This window comes from Phocoena phocoena, chromosome 9 (assembly GCF_963924675.1).
Source record: "Phocoena phocoena chromosome 9, mPhoPho1.1, whole genome shotgun sequence".
Classification (NCBI taxonomy): Eukaryota; Metazoa; Chordata; class Mammalia; order Artiodactyla; family Phocoenidae; genus Phocoena; species Phocoena phocoena.
Window position 1 is genome coordinate 84,779,192 of NC_089227.1, and position 17,714 is coordinate 84,796,905.

General features: G+C 38.4%; 1 protein-coding gene across 1 annotated transcript in view; it reads left to right on the forward strand.

Annotated features, from left to right (window-relative positions):
- Positions 1–804: 804 nt before the first annotated feature.
- MKLN1 (muskelin 1) overlaps positions 805–17,714 on the forward strand; it is a 177,293-nt gene continuing 160,383 nt past the window's right edge. The window contains exon 1 of the mRNA XM_065883535.1: positions 805–906. Coding sequence (XP_065739607.1) covers positions 809–906 — 98 coding nt within the window. The 5' untranslated portion in view covers positions 805–808. The remainder of the gene's footprint in view (positions 907–17,714) is intronic.

Here is a 17,714-nt window from a genome sequence, read left to right on the forward strand (position 1 = left end):
TTTCAGAATTTGGGGGCTAAATATCTGTCAGTTAAAAATAGGTAGATTTACCAGCTGTAAGAATGACGACACCCAGCTTCCCAACTCCTTTAGGATTTTTCTGGTCTGTGGGTGAATGTCATTACTGAGCAAACCAATCGCGCGAGATGGGTATGAGAGAGCTCTCAACAAATGCTTACAACGAAGGGCATCCCAGACTGAAAACTGAACAGGATGAGAGGACACACAAGCATTTCCTTTTCCTGTCTCCATGTGACTCTGGAACGGTGGGCGGGGTGGGGTGGGGGGGACACAAGGCGTTTAAAACCAGGACAACTCCAGAAGGAAAGGCCATTAGCTATTCCACTGCAATTCCCTTCAATGCTGTTTCCTTACAGAATTTAGAAACTGGAGAGAGCAGTGGTTTCCAAAGTCTCAAAGGCGTCCCTTCTCCAACTTCTTCTCATTTTCCCTTCCTGTCCCATAACTACAATTTATTTTTTTCATAATGTTTTTGGCTTTCCCCTTACCTCAGCTTTCAAGAAAAGTCATTTGAGACATTCCTCTCCAAGCCCCACTGGAGAGCCCCTCAGATGCTCACACTCCAGTCCCAGTTTCCGCCAGTCAGTCTTTCAGTAGGGCTCAGCGGCGGAGACCCCCAGAGTGAATCGCCGACCCGCGCGCGACTTACCGCTTCACGCAGCGGTAACGACGCGAGACCGGGAGAGCTGACGGCCCAGGCGGGCCGCGGCTCCTTTAAGAGCAGGCCCCTCCCCTCCCCCTCCCGGCGCGGCTGGCGGTCGGCGGCGGGCGCTACGGTGCTGACAAGATGGCGGCTGGCGGGGCTGTCTCTGCGACGCCCGAGTGCCGGCTTCTGCCCTACGCGCTACACAAATGGAGCTCCTTCTCCTCCACCTACCTTCCTGAGTAAGTGCTTGGCCCTGGGCTTGGGCTCCCCTACTCCTCGGCGTAAGCACGGCTGGGCCAGGGGGGCTGTGGAGGGCAACCGCGTCGAGAGGCCCAGGCGGGGCCTGGTGAGGGGGACGCGCGGCCTCCGGAGTCTCAGTCCAGCAGCAGAGAGCGTTGCCCGCCCCGCCTCCGGGAGGGGTTAGGATCCAGAGTGCGAGATTCGGGTGGAAGGGCAAGGTGTGTGGCGGGGCCGAGGCGCGTAGGACAACGGGGAGCCAGGTGATGCGGCGGCCGGGTTTGGGGGTTGAGAAGGGCTTGGGGGCGGGCGGCTCATGAAGGTGGAGCAGGAGTTGGGGCTTTCGGGACCGGACGGCGGGCGAACTGGTGAGGATGTCTAAGGGCGTCCGAGGTGGTGGGAGACGGGGGATGGTTAAGTCGATTGCTGCCGGTACAAAGTGTAAAGCTGAGAAGAGTGACTGTTCCTGGGGGGGGGGGGGGTAGTCATTAAAAGCGATTAGCTCTAGGGGGGTGGTAAAAGTCACCGACGGCTGAAGAGTTGTGGAACCTATCTGTGCAAGTGGGGAGACGTTGTAGGATTCGCGGAGGGTATCTTTTCCGGCTGGTAGTTCTGAAAAAGAGAGTGGGCAGGAGGGACATTACAGAGGAGTTCCTCTGTATGATGGCTCAGAGCATGGATTTATGTAGACCCAGACCAGTTTCCCAGCCCAGAAACTCAGATATAGACAGAAAAGTATGACTTTAATGAATTTGACTTCCAACACTCGTTTGGTCTGGATCCCCAATTTAGGTGTTGAAAAGAGTTCCAGTGCGTTACAGAAAAACCGTGCGTTTTTCTGTAGCAGATTGCTTCTGAAATGCTGACAGTACTTTCATTCAGTATTGGCTTATGTCTGAGAGAAGGAGCAGATCGAACTCCGCTTTTACATACTGATAGAGATGGCTTAGTAAAGTTTTAAGATCTATGCAGACCCTGAAGAAAAGTGCTAGCTGTCCCCCGGACCGTCATTTTACAAGTCCAGGAATGATTTTATGAACAAAACAAGTTACAAATAATATATTTTTGTTACTGAACAAAGTGACTAGATATGTGACGCATACTCACACGTCTTCCACCTATATTTCAAAAAGTCTTCACATTTTCTCCAATCTGATTTCTCTGGTCAAATCAGTCAAATCTAAAATTGGAGCTGTGACTAGGAGAATCTAACTCTCTTGACTGCCGGCCCATTGTCCTATTCTCCAGGTCAGGGGTTGGCAATCAGGCCTTCAGTAGGATGTGGTTCAGTGAGGGGTGCCAGGTGACCTGTGACCTAATCTGGCCTGTGTGGCCTGTTGATGGCTGCTGTATGGCTGTGTTCGTGATTGATGCTGGCATCCAGCTTTTAATGTGAGAGTGAACCAGGTAAACATTCTAGCCCTCAGCTGGAGTTGAAATGTGGCCCTAGGTACTTGACTTCTGATTTTCAGGGCTTAACAAATTGAGTCTGAAGGTAATCAGAATTTTCCTATACCCAGGTTAGGATCACAGATAGTTGGGAACTGGAAGGGCATTGTTTGATCTAATAACTCTGGAGATACTTTCCTGGTCTTAAGTTAGACTACTTCCAGGGTTTCACTCCTTAAATTTCTGTCGTAGGGGTGAGACTTGGATATCACAAGTCCCATCTGAGTTATGAATAAAAAAGAAAGAGTACATTTCAAGCAGGAAATGATTTAGTGGGATGGCAACTTTACTTTTTTTTTAACATCTTTATCGGAGTATAATTGCTTTACAATGTTGTGTTAGTTTCTGCTGTATAACAAACTGAATCAGCTATATGTATACATGTATCCCCATATCTCCTCCCTCTTGCGTCTCCCTCCCACCCTCCCTATCCCACCCCTCTAGGTGGTCACAAAGCACCGAACTGATCTCCCTGTGCTATGTGGCTGCTTCCCACTAGCTATCTATTTTACATTTGGTAGTGTATACGTGTCAGTGCTACTCTCTCACTTCGTCCCAGCTTACGCTTCCCCCTCCCAGTGTCCTCCATTGACAGATGAATAGATAAAGAAGAGGTGGCACATATATACAGTGGAATATCACTTGGCCATAAAAAGAAACGAAATTGAGTTATTTGTAGTGAGGTGGATGGACCTAGAGTCTGTCATACAGAGTGGAGTAAGTCAGAAAGAGAAAAACAAATACCATATGCTAACATATATGTGGAATCTTAAAAAAAAAAAAAAGGTTCTGATGAACATAGGGGCAGGACAGGAATAAAGAGGCAGCTTTACTTTGACTTATGTCTCGTTATCCTGGCGCTAGATTTGAAGTGGGCAGCATTCTAGTTTTGGAGTTAGAAGGCAGCCATTTGAAATAGGAGAAATCTGTTGTTACGGTTTTCTCAAATATATTTGTAAACTAGTATTTAGTGCATATTTAACTCTCAAACACTTTCATATACAGTGTTTTTAGTCTTTATAATATTCTGTTGACTTATCCAGTATAGTTTTTATTTTAAAGCACTAAACTATTATAATAGAGGAGTAATCTGAACTTTTTCTTTGAAGGAGTATAGTTGAGTATTATGGAGCTTGAGTTTGAGAGTTTTGTGTCTGCTGGATTGGTGTGTGCCATGCCTGGACTTCTAATTGCAAGTAAGGATGGCACTGAACTTCTATTAGCAAGTGAGGATGTTATAACTTTGTATAATAGGAAGTGTGAGAAAGGGATTGACTTTACTTACTTTTGCCCTAAAATCCTAACAGCAATTGCTGTATCTTTACTGGCAGTGACAGTCATGTTAAAGTACTTTTTTTTTTTTTTTAATTTATTTTTGGCTGCATTGGGTCTTTGTTGCTGCGCGCGGGCTTTCTCTAGTTGAGCCGAGCGGGGGCTATGCTTCTTTGCGGTGCGTGGGCTTCTCGTTGCAGTGGCTTCTCTTGCTGTGGAGCACGGGCTTTAGGCGCGCGGGCTTCAGTAGTTGTGGCACAAGGGCCTAGTTGCTCCACAGCATGTGGGATCTTCCAGGACCAGGGATCGAACCAGTGTCCCCAGCATTGGCAGGCGGATTCTTAACCACTGCGCCACCAGGGAAGTCCTTAAAGTACTTCATAAACAGGCGTAATTTTAAGTAAAGCCTTTTGTTGAAATTGTCTACAGAATAGCAAATATTTATTGATTACAAGTCACTGATCAAGGCATTTTGAGGGGATAATAATAAAGCAGTAACAACAATGGGAGACATTTATAATGTGCCTTCCATTTGCTAGGCTCTCTTATGAACACTTAAGTGTATTATCTCATTTAATTCTCAAAACAATTATATGAGGGATCTTCATTTTCCAGCTGAAGAGACAGGGAGATGTTAAAACTTGCCTCAGGTCACCCTGCTGGATGGAATCAGGATTTGAACCCAAGTAGTCTGACTCCAGATTCTGTGGTCTTAACTGTAGAGCTGATCTGCTTCTGCACAAAGGTAGAGACAAGAATTCAGAGATTTGAAAGAGTTCTTGTGTTAAAGGCACTTACATTTTAGTTGTGAAAGACATGAAGTAATGAAAAAAAGAAAAATTCGGATCTCTATTTTTCTCTCCTGCAGACTTAAAAAACGTTTTCCTTCTCTCAAAGTCAGAAAAGAACATTTTCCCTTCTAACCCTTTTAGATTTATTTGGACTTTAAAAATGTTAAAGCAGATCAAGTTATAGATAACACATTTTTATTTTGAAACTAATGAAGTGGCCTTTTATTTTTCAGTGTGGTTAAAAAAGTTTGCTTGTATTTTACTTTTTTCTGAAGTTTACAATTAATTTGGGAATTAAGAGAAATGTGTCTATTTAAATGATGATTAATTCTTAGAATTACATGCACACTTATATGTAAAAATATTTTTTAAACTGCTAATCTCTATACTCAAATGTTTATTGCTCTAGCTAATAGTGATACTAACTACAGTTTATGGAGCAACTACTGTGTGCAAGATGATTTTTGTATATAGTTCTACCTAATCCTTACAACAAACCTGCAAGATAGGTATTGTATCTGTTTTGTATACGAGGAAACTGAGGTCCATATAGGTTAAGTAACTTACCCAAGGTCATTTAGTTTTCAGGAGGCTTGGCAAGTTCTTGGACTTAAAAACTCTTGCGTGTGCCTCTAGTAACAACCACTGCTTGAGTACCTTCTGTTTGTCAGGCACCATGCTTAGGACTTAGATTGTGTTCTTTTGATTTCATATTTATAAAAACTCTGTGATAAATATTATCATTCATTTTTACAGCTAGGGAAACTGAGGTTCAGAGAGGTAAGTTAAATTGTCCAGGTCTAAGAGTTGAAAGGGTAGGAGATAGGTCTCTGATCTTGGACCTCCTGACTTCTGTTATCAAAGAAGAATACTGCTGCTTCAGTATTTTACATGGCTGTAATATGTTCCTAATTGGGAATACAGATAAAAAGTGCTATAAGGTGAGAATGGAGAGAGGGAAAGATATTTAGATATATTTTATCTCGACATTTAAGGTTTTAATGTATTAATATAAAAATTGGGAGGACCTTTGAAAGTATATTTACACATTAGGTAATTTTATTGTTGTAGAATGATCCTTCTTTTGTTTACATGTTAGTGAAAGACTTCATTAGTTTAGATAGTAAAATTGGATGCATTTTTAAGTGTTTACCTTTTTCCTGTTAGTCTACTTTATTACTTAAAATCAGACATTAATTAAAACTGTACCTTTGTGAATATGTGGTTCATGGTTCAGAGTAAAAGTGATATAATTTGACAAGTAGGTTAGGAGGTGAACCTATTTCAACTATTTTAAAATTCCACATTTAAAAGTGAATATATATTTTTTCTAATTGCCAAAAACACCCCATCCTAAGTTACTTGAGGAATATTTGCAAAATATAGACCCACAGAAGCAAATTTAAATTACCCTTAATCCCACCACCAAAAGATAACTAATCAGCCTGTGATATATATCATTCCAGATATTCTGTTGTGTCTATATCTATTTTCCAATTTGATATTGTCCTGTTTGCTGTTCTGTATTCTTTTTCCTTCTTAATATATGATAAATATTTCCTCATGGTATTAAATATTTTTCTATATTATCATTTGTTCTGGATACATTATAATCCATATAATGATTTTATGGCATTTTATTTAATCGGCCCCCTATTTTGGGACATTTAGTCTTTCTGGGTTTGTTTTGTTTTTGCTGTTCTTCGGCCATTAGAACAACATGGAGTAAAAGTGATACAATTTGACAAGTATACTAATGTCTCATTAGTATTGAGACATTCTGCCTTACAGAAACAAATCTTGAACTCATTTATGATGAGTTCTGAGATGCTGAATTGTTGGATTAAAAGTATCAATTTATTTTCCTACTGTCTGTGTAGGGAACTCTGTTTCTATGTACCCTGGGTTTACTTTGGTATTATCCTAGTAATTCGGGATTAAGAATGTGGTTTTGGTCAGATAGGTCCTTAGGGATGTCTGGAGAGTGCTTACATAATTAAAAAGTGACATTGTTCCTTATCATTTCTTTTCCTCCCCCCCCCATTTTAGCTTTTAAATGGGTTTTTATTTTATTAATCACATACATTTGAAAAATAGAACACATTTGTGAGATTTATTATTTATTTGGTGTATAGACAGTGATTACTATGCATATGAATTTGAGGATTTTTACAATCCCAAAGACATCTGAAACCCAGAAGTTGTGAGTCACTAGTTTCACTAGTTGGAGGTATTCAACGCCCTGGAGACTGGAGACTGTCATTCTGTTTCTTTCTTCCCTTTTTTCCCTTTCCCTAAACTAAGGTTAGTACTGGCCTGGCTTGGGAACCTTACTGGCCAGTGAAAGTTCTAAGACTGGTATTTTCAGTCTGACGATATTAGAACTTTAGGAAAATAAAGATACCCGGGATAGAGGAAGAGCTTGAGGTGGGTCTAGGACTGGAGATTGAATCTGTGGAGCTGGCTCCTAGGATTGGATCTTTGTGAACTTTACCAAGTTATGATTCTTCTCTGAGTATCATCACTTTCCTTCTGTGTAGAAATACTTTTTATCTTGATCATATGTTGGGAGGTTTAGTATTATGTTTAATTTTTCTTCTTTTTTTTTTTGGCAGATAGGCAGATAGCTCTATTATTTGCATCAACTTTTTTTTGAGACTGATACAGGGACTGTGTGATGTTCTGCCATTGATAAGATGCATTTCAGCTGTTTGTGGTGATCTGACTTTGCTATATGTCAGTCATTCAGAAGTCGTCTTTGGAAATATGAGAGATTTTCTAGATTTTAATTTTAGAGATGTAGCTATTAGCACCTAAGAATGGTTTTCTTTGTATTTACTCTGTTTGGGATTTCTGGCACCTCTCAAATTTATAGCATGACTCCCATCAGTTCTGAAAAAATTTTGATAGTCTTCAAATATTCTTTCTACACCCTTCTTTTTCTTCTTTCCTCTCTGACTTCAATTAAATCCATACTCTACCTTTTGTCCTGTCCCATATGTCCTTTATGCTTTTTTCTGTCTTTTTTTTATCATTTTTTTTCTCTCCTTATTTCATTCTGGATAGGCTTTACTTGCCTGTGTTCCAGTTCACTGATTCTCTATTCTGGTATGTCCAGTCAGCTTTTAATCCCATCTTTTTTATTCTTGGGTTCAACTATTTTTTAGTGCTAGACTTTTCATTTGATTTTCTCTCTCTCTTTTTAAAAATAGATTCTAATTCTCTAGTGAAAATCTCCACATTGTGACATCAATCAAGCTGCTAATAAAAAATCTGTGTCTGAAAACTGCAATATCTGGATCTCTTGTAGGTCTATTTCTCTTGTCTTTTATCACACATTTTATCTTGGTGTGTCTGGTAATCATAATTATTATTATTATCACTATTACCATTATTTTGGGGAGTAACTTCTTCTGAATACCACACATTATATTTAGAATTTTAGATACAGTTACAAATTACAGTTAGTTGCCTAATGTTGTAGCATTTCTCTAGAGAGGATTCACCCATCTTCTGGCAGGCAGATAAAATAGAGGCAGATAACCTCACCAGTCAGGAACTGAGCTGACTTGAGGCCGAGTTTTGGGTTTTGTGAACATCTAGTTTGCACAACTTTGGTAGCCCTCCAGGGAACCCAACTGAGAGACTAGGTGTTTCTAAGGGCCTCTCCTATTTTGCCTTTCCAGCAGCATGAGACTCCTAAAAGGAGGAGCTCCTTGCTTTCAGTTGCTTACTGCTGGCTTTTTAGCCTCTTGCTTTTTGCAGTTTAAGAATCGACAGATGCTTTAAGAGGAAAATCAGTATGCAGTGTCAGGTTTGTTCTTCTGTACCTACCTTTTCTATAGGATCTTAACCCCTCAGGTCTTGGATGTCATGGCAAGACCCAGATACCAAGTTTTGTCCCCCTACCCCCTTGAAATTGCCAAAAGCTCTGCTGACTTTTCTGACCTTTAGTAGCTTTTTTTTCCTGGCCTCTCAGCTCCTTTCCTGTGCCATTAAAGAAATAGGTGGAACGTCCTGAGAGGGAAAGCTGCCCAGAATGTGGGGCTCCCTTTAACAAGTTCTTTGGCATCTCAAATCCTTACTGCCTCAGAAAGTCTCTGATACCTTAAGAACTTTTTTTTTTCTATTTTAAACAGCTTTTCTAGTAAGAGGTAATGTGTTGGTCTGCTGCAGGCTATTCTGTCAAATCGCAGAAAACGCAGAAATCTTTGTGTTTAGTTCTTATGAAATAGACTTATATTTTCTAGGCTTATGAATTCCTCATGGTTATGTTAATGTACTATCCTAACACTTGGGCCCCAGATTTTTTTGTGCAGTGTTTTCCTTCATTTTGCCGTTTGACACCTTAACTGCTTATTCCTAATATCTGATGGGAAAAATTAGGGACTATGAATAACATTATTTGTTAGCAATTGTTTTAAATACTAACTGACTAAAATGAGATTTATTCTTGGTTTTATTGATGATTCATAATTCTCTTTTGAGACTTGTTTATGAGGTCCAGAAATTGAGAGTTTTATCTTTGTCATAGTATATAGTTATTTTCCCCTCCAATAATGTGATTTTTATATTATTTACCTTTTTTTTTTTTTTAGAACTTGCATGGGAATATTTATGTGAAGGCATTGTTCAGAAGGAAGATACTTGGGTGTAATGTAAATTTTTTGGTTTGTAAATACTGTTAGTATTTAATACTTTTAAAATATCCTTATATTTCTTCAATATGACTGGTATTTATTATAGTTATCACCTATGTACTTGTTAAGGCATGTTGTTTTGTATAAATATAAATGTTAAGTTATTTTAAGCATCCTTGAGTTTGTCCCCTTTCCCCTTCCTCTCATTGTCCCCTTTCTTCCCTTTTGATCTAAGTAGTTTGATCAGAAGAGCCCTAAAACCTAATTCCTACTTATTCTTCAACTATCAGCTAGAATGTCACTCACAGCAAAGTCTGACTTACCCCTGTCCCACCAAAGAAGTCTGGCACCCCTTCCCCACCCCTACAGTTAAATGCTTTCATACAAATGTATACCCTTCTCATATATCACTTTATATAGTTTATAATTATGAATTTATTTGTATAATTGTTTGCTTAATAGCTGTCCCCCCCAGCTAGACCACAAGCTCCATAAGGACTATGAAAATTTCCCCCCTCATCATTGTAGTCCAGCATAGTGTTTATTAAATGCATACATGAGTTAATTAAGCATTTAGACTACTTTTCTTCTTTTAATAGAGTTTTGTTCTTGAGTTAGATGGAGTCATATACTGGCCATGTTAAAAATATTAAAATATTTAGTTTTAATAATAAGTTTTAAATCCGTGCCATAAACTTTCATGGTTTTCATAGTTTTTAGCAATTTCAGAGAATATTTTAAGTGAAATTGGTTATCTTGGGGTGGGGATATTGCATTTGGAAGAACTTGGAAGAGAAAGCTTCTTATCTATCTTGCTATTTTAAAAAGTTTTTATTATTAAGGTTATTTATATTATTATGGGCAGTTTTTCTAATGAGACCTCGAGAACTTTAAAGCTTAGTTTATTACAGAATCTGATTTGGCTAATAGCTTTTAATAGTTTTAGAGTATATTGCCAATATTTTGATTAATTTTAGGATAAGGATCATTTCCTCCAATTCCTTAAATATAAGTATTTAATAGAAAATAGGAAAAGTAATATAAAAAGTTAGTTGACTTTTTAACATAGTAATGTTTTTGGTTTGTTAATTTGCATCCCATGCATTCAGCTACTTGAAAAGTGTAGTTCAGTGGTTTTTAGTATGTTCATGGATATGTGCAACCATCACTGCAGTCAATTTTAGAACATTTTGATAATCTCAAAAAGAAACTATACCCTTTGTTATGATCTGCTTACTTTCTTATCCCTGAGCAACCACTGATTTACTTTCTGTCTCTATAGATTCTGGACATTTCATATAAATGAAGTCATAGAATACGTAATCTTTGTGATTGGCTCCTTTCATTTAGCATAGTGTTCTTAAGGTTCATTTATGTTGTAGCATTTAGCAATACTACATCCTTTTTATGGCAGGTAATATTCTATAATATGGGTATACCACATTTTTATCCATTCATTAGTAGATGGGCATCTAGGTTGTATCCCCTTTTTTGGCTGCTGTAAACATTTGTGTACAAGTTTTTCGTGTGGTTATATGTTTTCATATCTTTTGGGTAAATGCCTAGGAGTGGAATTTCTGGGTCATACAGTAATTCTTTGTTTAACTGTTTGAGGAACTGTCAGGCTGTTCTTGGTTGATTTCCCACCCCCCCCCCCTCTGTTATTGAGGTAGTGTCAAACTGATTAGTGCATATGAATTGAAGCCCTGTAAGGAAAGTGACCACCTGGAATTAGATAGCAAATCACTTGACTTCAAGTCTTTTACTTTGAGAACTTTCTGTGACAGTTGAGCTAGTCTTTTATCTTCTTTTATTTTTGTTCAGAATGCATGTATATGGACTGGCTCCATGTCTTCATCTTTTAAGTTATTTACCTGCCTATCAGTGTACATACTTACATGGAGACATACATACATTCACACATACTTTGGTAAGTAGTTCATGGTGGGGATGTTAGTTGAAAGTTGGTATTTTTTTTTCTAAAATTTATATAGTTAACATGTGAAATATTGACTGGAAGATATTTATGAAACTTGTTTATGAATTCTTTCCTTAAACAAACTGAGGCATAGATTTTAAAAGAGCTGAAAATAGCTTCAAGTATGACAGAATAGTTTCTTCTACAATTTAGAATTTTAGATGATTAGAAAATTCACATATCTAGGTCTGAAAGTTTAAGTCTTGACATCTATCATCTCCATTTTCTACAACCTAAAATGCTACTATGGGTGACAGGTTAAAGAAAACTTTGTTTTTTATTTTTATTGCTACATTGTGGTATTTGAGTCACAATTATGGCTTTTCACATTTTTGGCTATCTGTGCCATAAACAAATGATTGGGCGCCTCTAACTCCTGAATAATAGCCAAGCCTATTTGAAGTTATGAGAGAGAATTTCTGGTGATGAACTATCTGTACCTATAATAGTACAATAGAAGGTAGGAAAAGCTAAGTTCAGGTGAGTGATAACAGCAGTAAATGCTACAGAAATTAGAGGTGAGATTCAGAGAATGGAGCTTCTACTGTTGGCATGGGCTTGAGGAGAGACTTCTTGGAAGAGGTAAATGAGCTATGATTTCCTTTGTGTACAGATCTAATTTATTTTACCATTCTTCGTGTTTCTTGAACTCAGGAATTTATCTTTACCCTTGTGCATATTCAACAACTCCTATTTGGGAAATTGGGTTAACATTTGGCATTTGTTGAGTTAGTGTAGCATATCAGAACCAGGAAGATGCTTGGAGGTAGACTTTTCCCAGACAGTATACAGGGCAGTTGATACAGGCTGGATCATTGGTCAGGCACTTCTTCCTTATATATTATATATGTGGACTGGTGTCCCTGCCCATATTTCTCTCCAGAATCACCAGTTTGTAGTGCTTTAAGTAAATCTTTTTCTTTTTATTCAGGTTTGTTTCATATATACAGTTACAAAAGATACTGTTTATTGAAGGTGGCTTGGCTGATGGTGTTCCAAAGTCACTTGCTATATTCTATTCCCCTCTGAACAGCTAACATTTATCCTACCCATTATTTGACAGTGAACTCCTCCCCTCTATTATTTATACTTTTATGATTTTGCATATTAGGAGAAATAAACATTAACTTATCAGTGTACATTTAGGAGACTTGCCGCTCCCTATTGCAGAAATTTAAGTGTAATGAAAACAGAACTCTTTGAATTTTATTTTATTCTTTTGAGGAAATTTAGTAAGATATTATGAATTTTTTACAGTATTCTAACCTGCTTTTCCAGGGCGTTTAGGGCAGTGATTATGTTTATATTTATCCAAAATGTAATGCATGAATTGCAAATTAATCCTCTAGCAAGTATCTAATACTATTGATAGAAATGTTACTATTGCCATTAGATTTACTAGATTTAATAGAACAATGTTTTTGAGATGTCCTTGAATTATGATGGGCTGTTAGGCTGCTATTAAAAAGTAAGTTTGGGCTTCCCTGGTGGCACAGTGGTTGAGAGTCCGCCTGCCGATGCAGGGGACACGGGTTCGTGCCCCGGTCTGGGAAGATCCCACATGCCGCAGAGCGGCTGGGCCTGTGAGCCATGGCTGCTGAGCCTGCGCGTCCGGAGCCTGTGCTCCGCAACGGGAGAGGCCACAACAGTGAGAGGCCCGCGTACCGCAAAAAACAAACAAACAAACAAGCAAACAAAAAGTAAGTTTTAGGGCTTCACTGGTGGCGCAGTGGTTGAGAGTCCGCCTGCCGATGCAGGGGACACGGGTTCGTGTCCCGGTCCGGGAAGATCCCACATGCCGCGGAGCGGCTGGGCCCGTGAGCCATGGCCGCTGAGCCTGCGCGTCCGGAGCCTGTGCTCCGCAACGGGAGAGGCCACAACAGTGAGATGCCCGTGTACCACAAAAAAAAAAAAAAAAAGTAAGTTTTAGAATATTTTTTAATTATGTAGAGAAAATCTTCCAGATATAATAGCATATAAAAGACCCACAGATCAAAAAAAACCCACAATGCCTTATTAAATGGGTTGCTCTGATTTACCTTTAAACACACACACCCACCCCCTTTTGTATGCTTATGCATATAGAAAAAACTGCAAAGAAATTTACTAAAGTCTTAACAGTGATTATCTTTGGGATGTAGTAATTGTGTTGATTTCTATTTTTTAATGCCTTTTCTCTGGACATTGCCCAAAGTTTTAAATTTTATTTTATTTTAACAAATTAATACATTTAAACAACAACAAAAAAAGTAGAGGTAGTGTGTGAGTGTATGTGATTTGCTTGTTCGTTTATAAACACAAATTAAAGGATCTTAACCCCATGTTAGTGAGTTTGAATTTTATTTTTTGAAAGTGAGGAGCCATCAAATAATTTTAAGTGGAAAAGTGATGTGACTAAAGTCAGTGGTTTAAAATTTAAACACTCTTGATAAACAACAAGGTCCTACTGTATAGCACAGGGAACTATATTCAGTATCCTGTGATAAACCATAATGGAAGAGAATATGAAAAAGAATATATATATGTATAGCTGAGTTACTTTACAGCAGAAATTAAACACAACATTGTAAATCAACTATACTTCAATTAAACTAAAAAAAAATTTTTTTTTTTTTTTTTTTGCGGTACGCGGGCCTCTCACTGTTGTGGCCTCTCCCGTTGCGGAGCACAGACTCCAGACGCGCAGGCTCAGCGGCCATGGCTCACGGGCCCAGCCGCTCCGCGGCATGTGGGATCTTCCCGGACCGGGGCACGAACCCATGTCCCCTGCATCGGCAGGCGGACTCTCAACCACTGCGCCACCAGGGAAGCCCTTTTTAAACATTCTTAAGAGCCAATAATTTCCATTTTTAGTATTTAATTTTGAGCAGCAGTCTTCAAATTGGGGCATGCTTATCCCTGGGAGTTCATGTACACTTTCCAAGGGATACATAGGTAAAAATAGTTTTGAAGGATTCGATTTCCTGATCTATTGTTATTGTGTATTCTCTCTTAAAAATTGATCAGCCTGAGAACTTGCAGGTGGTTTAGGCCCTTGCTACTCAAAAGTGTGGCCCACTCACCAGCAGGATTGCCTTTACTAGTTGCTTGTTAGAAATGCAGAATCTCAGACCCACCCCAGACCTACTGAGTCATAATCTGCATTTTTAACAAGAACTCCAGGTGATTTGCCTGCACTTTGAAGACTTCTAGCTGTCCCATATCCTATTTCATGATTGCAAAAGAGGCATGCCTCTTATCTATTCCATGGAGTGTAAAAATCTTCAGAGTGCCAAAGGACTGTTATAAAAGTTGATATTGAAATTGAGAAAGTGAATGACTGGAAAAACAAAAATCCTCTTGTAAAATAGGTGGCTCTCAAGTTCTTTTTTATTTATTTTTTTGGCCACACCACACGGCATGTGGGATCCCAGTTCCCCAACCACGGATTGAGCCTGTGCCTCTTGCATTGGAAGCACGGAGTCTTAAGCACGGAGTCTTAACCACTGGACCACCAGGGATGTCCTCAATTCTTTCTTTTTAAAGAAAACAGAAGGAAGACGTAATCAACTTGTCTGTTGGTAGATCATAAAAAGTAATTTTTAATGATAGCTCATTATGTGATTTTTTTTTTTTTTTTTTTTTTTTTGCGGTACGCGGGCCTCTCACTGTTGTGGTCGCTCCCGTTGCGGAGCACAGGCTCCAACGCGCAGGCTCAGCGGCCATGGCTCACGGGCCCAGCCGCTCCGCGGCATGTGGGATCTTCCCGGACCGGGGCACAAACCCGTGTCCCCTGCATCGGCAGGCGGACTGTCAACCACTGCGCCACCAGGGAAGCCCTATGTGATTTTTTGACATATAATTCAGAAGGTAGTCAAAAAATAAATAGTACTAGCAGAAATTCCTTCTGTTCCCATGTATTTGTATAAGCAAGGTTTTCAATGCATACATCTATAAAAACAGATATAGACTTGATGCTGAATCTCATTTTTATTCTAACAGTGATATTCATCTGTATATACATGAAATAATTGTAAAAAACAGAAAAAATCCTGCCCATATCTTTGAGAATCACTATTAATACCATTTTGCTCCATATTTAATCATTATATGTCGAAGTGCATAATATGTTTATATTGTTTTGGTCAATAGTGTACTTCTAATAGCATCCAAAAGAAATTTCTTAACTTTCTTGATCAAAGCCAAAAAAGTTTAATTTTAATTTATACTTTTTTTCCAGAGAGGTCATATAGAGTGAAATATAAAAGACCCTGCAGCATAAAAGAATTACTACATTAGTTAAAATTCTGTAGGGAAAGTTTAAGGAAAAGCAAGAATAATATAAATTTTTGACTGTATGGGAAGAAGCTGTACTTTTAAAAAATAGATGATGTTTTTATTCTGTTGGTACTGTTGAAAGAACAAACGTAATAGCTTTATTTAAAATGACAATATTTAGAGTACACCGGAAAATACAAGTTTTATAATCATTATAAGCTATGAAAAATTTTGCTTGCCAACTTAAAAATGGTAAGAATATGCATAGATTTTCAAAATTATTTTAGGGAATATTTGAGCAAAAAACTTGAGTACCATTAACTGACAGCAATAGATCCCAATCTTGTTTGCACATTCAGATTAGTTGGGGAGCTTTAAAAAATCCTGAGGCCCCCAGGTCATAAAACAATCTATTCTTTTGGGCCTAGGCCCAAGATACTAGACTTACGATGAAGCTCCCACAAAAATGGTAATTTTTCTATAGTTATGTACATACACATCTGTTTTTTTTCAGTAATTACATACATACACATAGCAAGTGATCTGAAATCTAGAACAAAAGGAAAAAGATAAGGAAAATAGTTAAAATTTGAGACGTGGAGGTTAGCCTTGATCCAGAAGGTCCACTTGCTCATTTTCACAACACATGGCTTAGTGAGAAAGTGATGGTTTTTAATCAGGATGCAGGACTTGGTTAGTGGGACTCAGGCTGGATTTCAGCTTTTTCTCCTCAGTGGGATCTTGTGCAAAGTACAACGTGATACAGCAGCCCAGCACCTCTACCTAATAAGTCTAGAAAGATACCAGAAGAAATAGAGAAGAAATTTAAAAAAAGAAAGGAAAAAACTTCTGAGCTCAAGAAGGGTTCAAGTCATTCATTAGTTTGAAAAGGCCTACTAAATGTGAAGAGACTAAAAAAAGTACCCACAAGTAATATACATTCTGATGTAGGAACTTGGTGCTAGAGAAGCTGCTTGCATGCATACATCAGCTGGGCTTTGGGGGAGCCGTGTATACTCTAGGAGTAGGATGCTAGAGAAGCATCTGTACTGTAGAAACTGAGAGCTGGAGAAAGCTACATGTGCTGAGGGAGTCTTTTGGGCAAGGATACCTGAACTAGGAAACAAAAACACCCCTCAGTTCATGAGGGAGGAAGCAAAGACACCCACTGTGTCCTGAGATGACTCTCCTGCCCCCCCTCTACTGACAAAACTTAACATTGTGCCAGCTGGCCAAGGAAAAATACTTAAAGAGCCCATATCCATTGCCAAGAAAAGGCAAAAAGGATGAGTTTAGAAGTGAGAGTGAGTAAATCCATAATTGGCACACCTATACTTCAGCTTTTGATACGATCTTTTAACTGTTGTTCTCAGCATTTCCTTTATTTTTAAGCGAGCTGCGTCTACTTAGTGTCTGAAGTTTTCTTCATTTCGATTACCTTATGATGTCCATTATTGTTTCAGTTGAATTAATGTTACTAGTAGGCTTTTGTATTTTCATTTTCCATTCTTATAAAATAATAGGAGAAACGCAATAAAATATTTGAAAGATTGTAAAAATGGACACTGAACTATAAAGATGGCAGTGCTTTGGAAACAAATGCTGGCTGGCATACGGGGCATGTCGGCATGCGTTATATCGGCTGGCACAATAGCTTGAACTATTGGTTGGATCAACTGATGAGCATTCTGAATTTGATAAAGGAAAGACAGAGCTCTAAGCATATAAGATACAAAAGTGTGGGTCATCTGAAAATTAAATGAGGAAAGTTGAGTATCACTTGTAATAAACTTGTTTTCAAAGTTAATACCAGCAAACTGCTCACATTCCATATAATAATTTTATAAAGTCAGAACAGCATTCTAATTCAAATTCTGTGCTACAGTGGTCTGTAATGAGACTTGCCATATGATGTCTTACTAATCCTTGAGGAAAGCATAAAAACCAGTCAGTTCTGAACCTTGTTCAATTATTAATTATGTTATAGTTGTTAATTTATTTGTGAATTTTACATGAACAGACATACGTAGAACTGAATTTTTAAAAGACTGGCATACAATTACAGCAGTATTAATCAGTGACGGACTTTGAAAAAGTTCTAGAGATACAGAGATGTCAGGAGAAATTTTACTCTAAAGTTGGCACAAAAACAAGGTAGGCAAGTTTTTTTGGAGGGTGGTATCCATTGTAGTAATATTTGGCCTATAATATTTTTGAATTTTTTAATAGTTTTAAGATTAGTATAAAATATTTTTATAAAGTTCAGATCCTGTGGATTCTCTCTGAGGAACAGAGTTTGAAAAATGCTTTGCCATAGGACTTAGGCCTTGGTCAAAGTTAACCTGTTATGAGGATAAGGGGAGAATTCTCACAAAATTAAGTTTTGGATTAGTTAATATTGGTTTGACCTCTGACCATTAGTA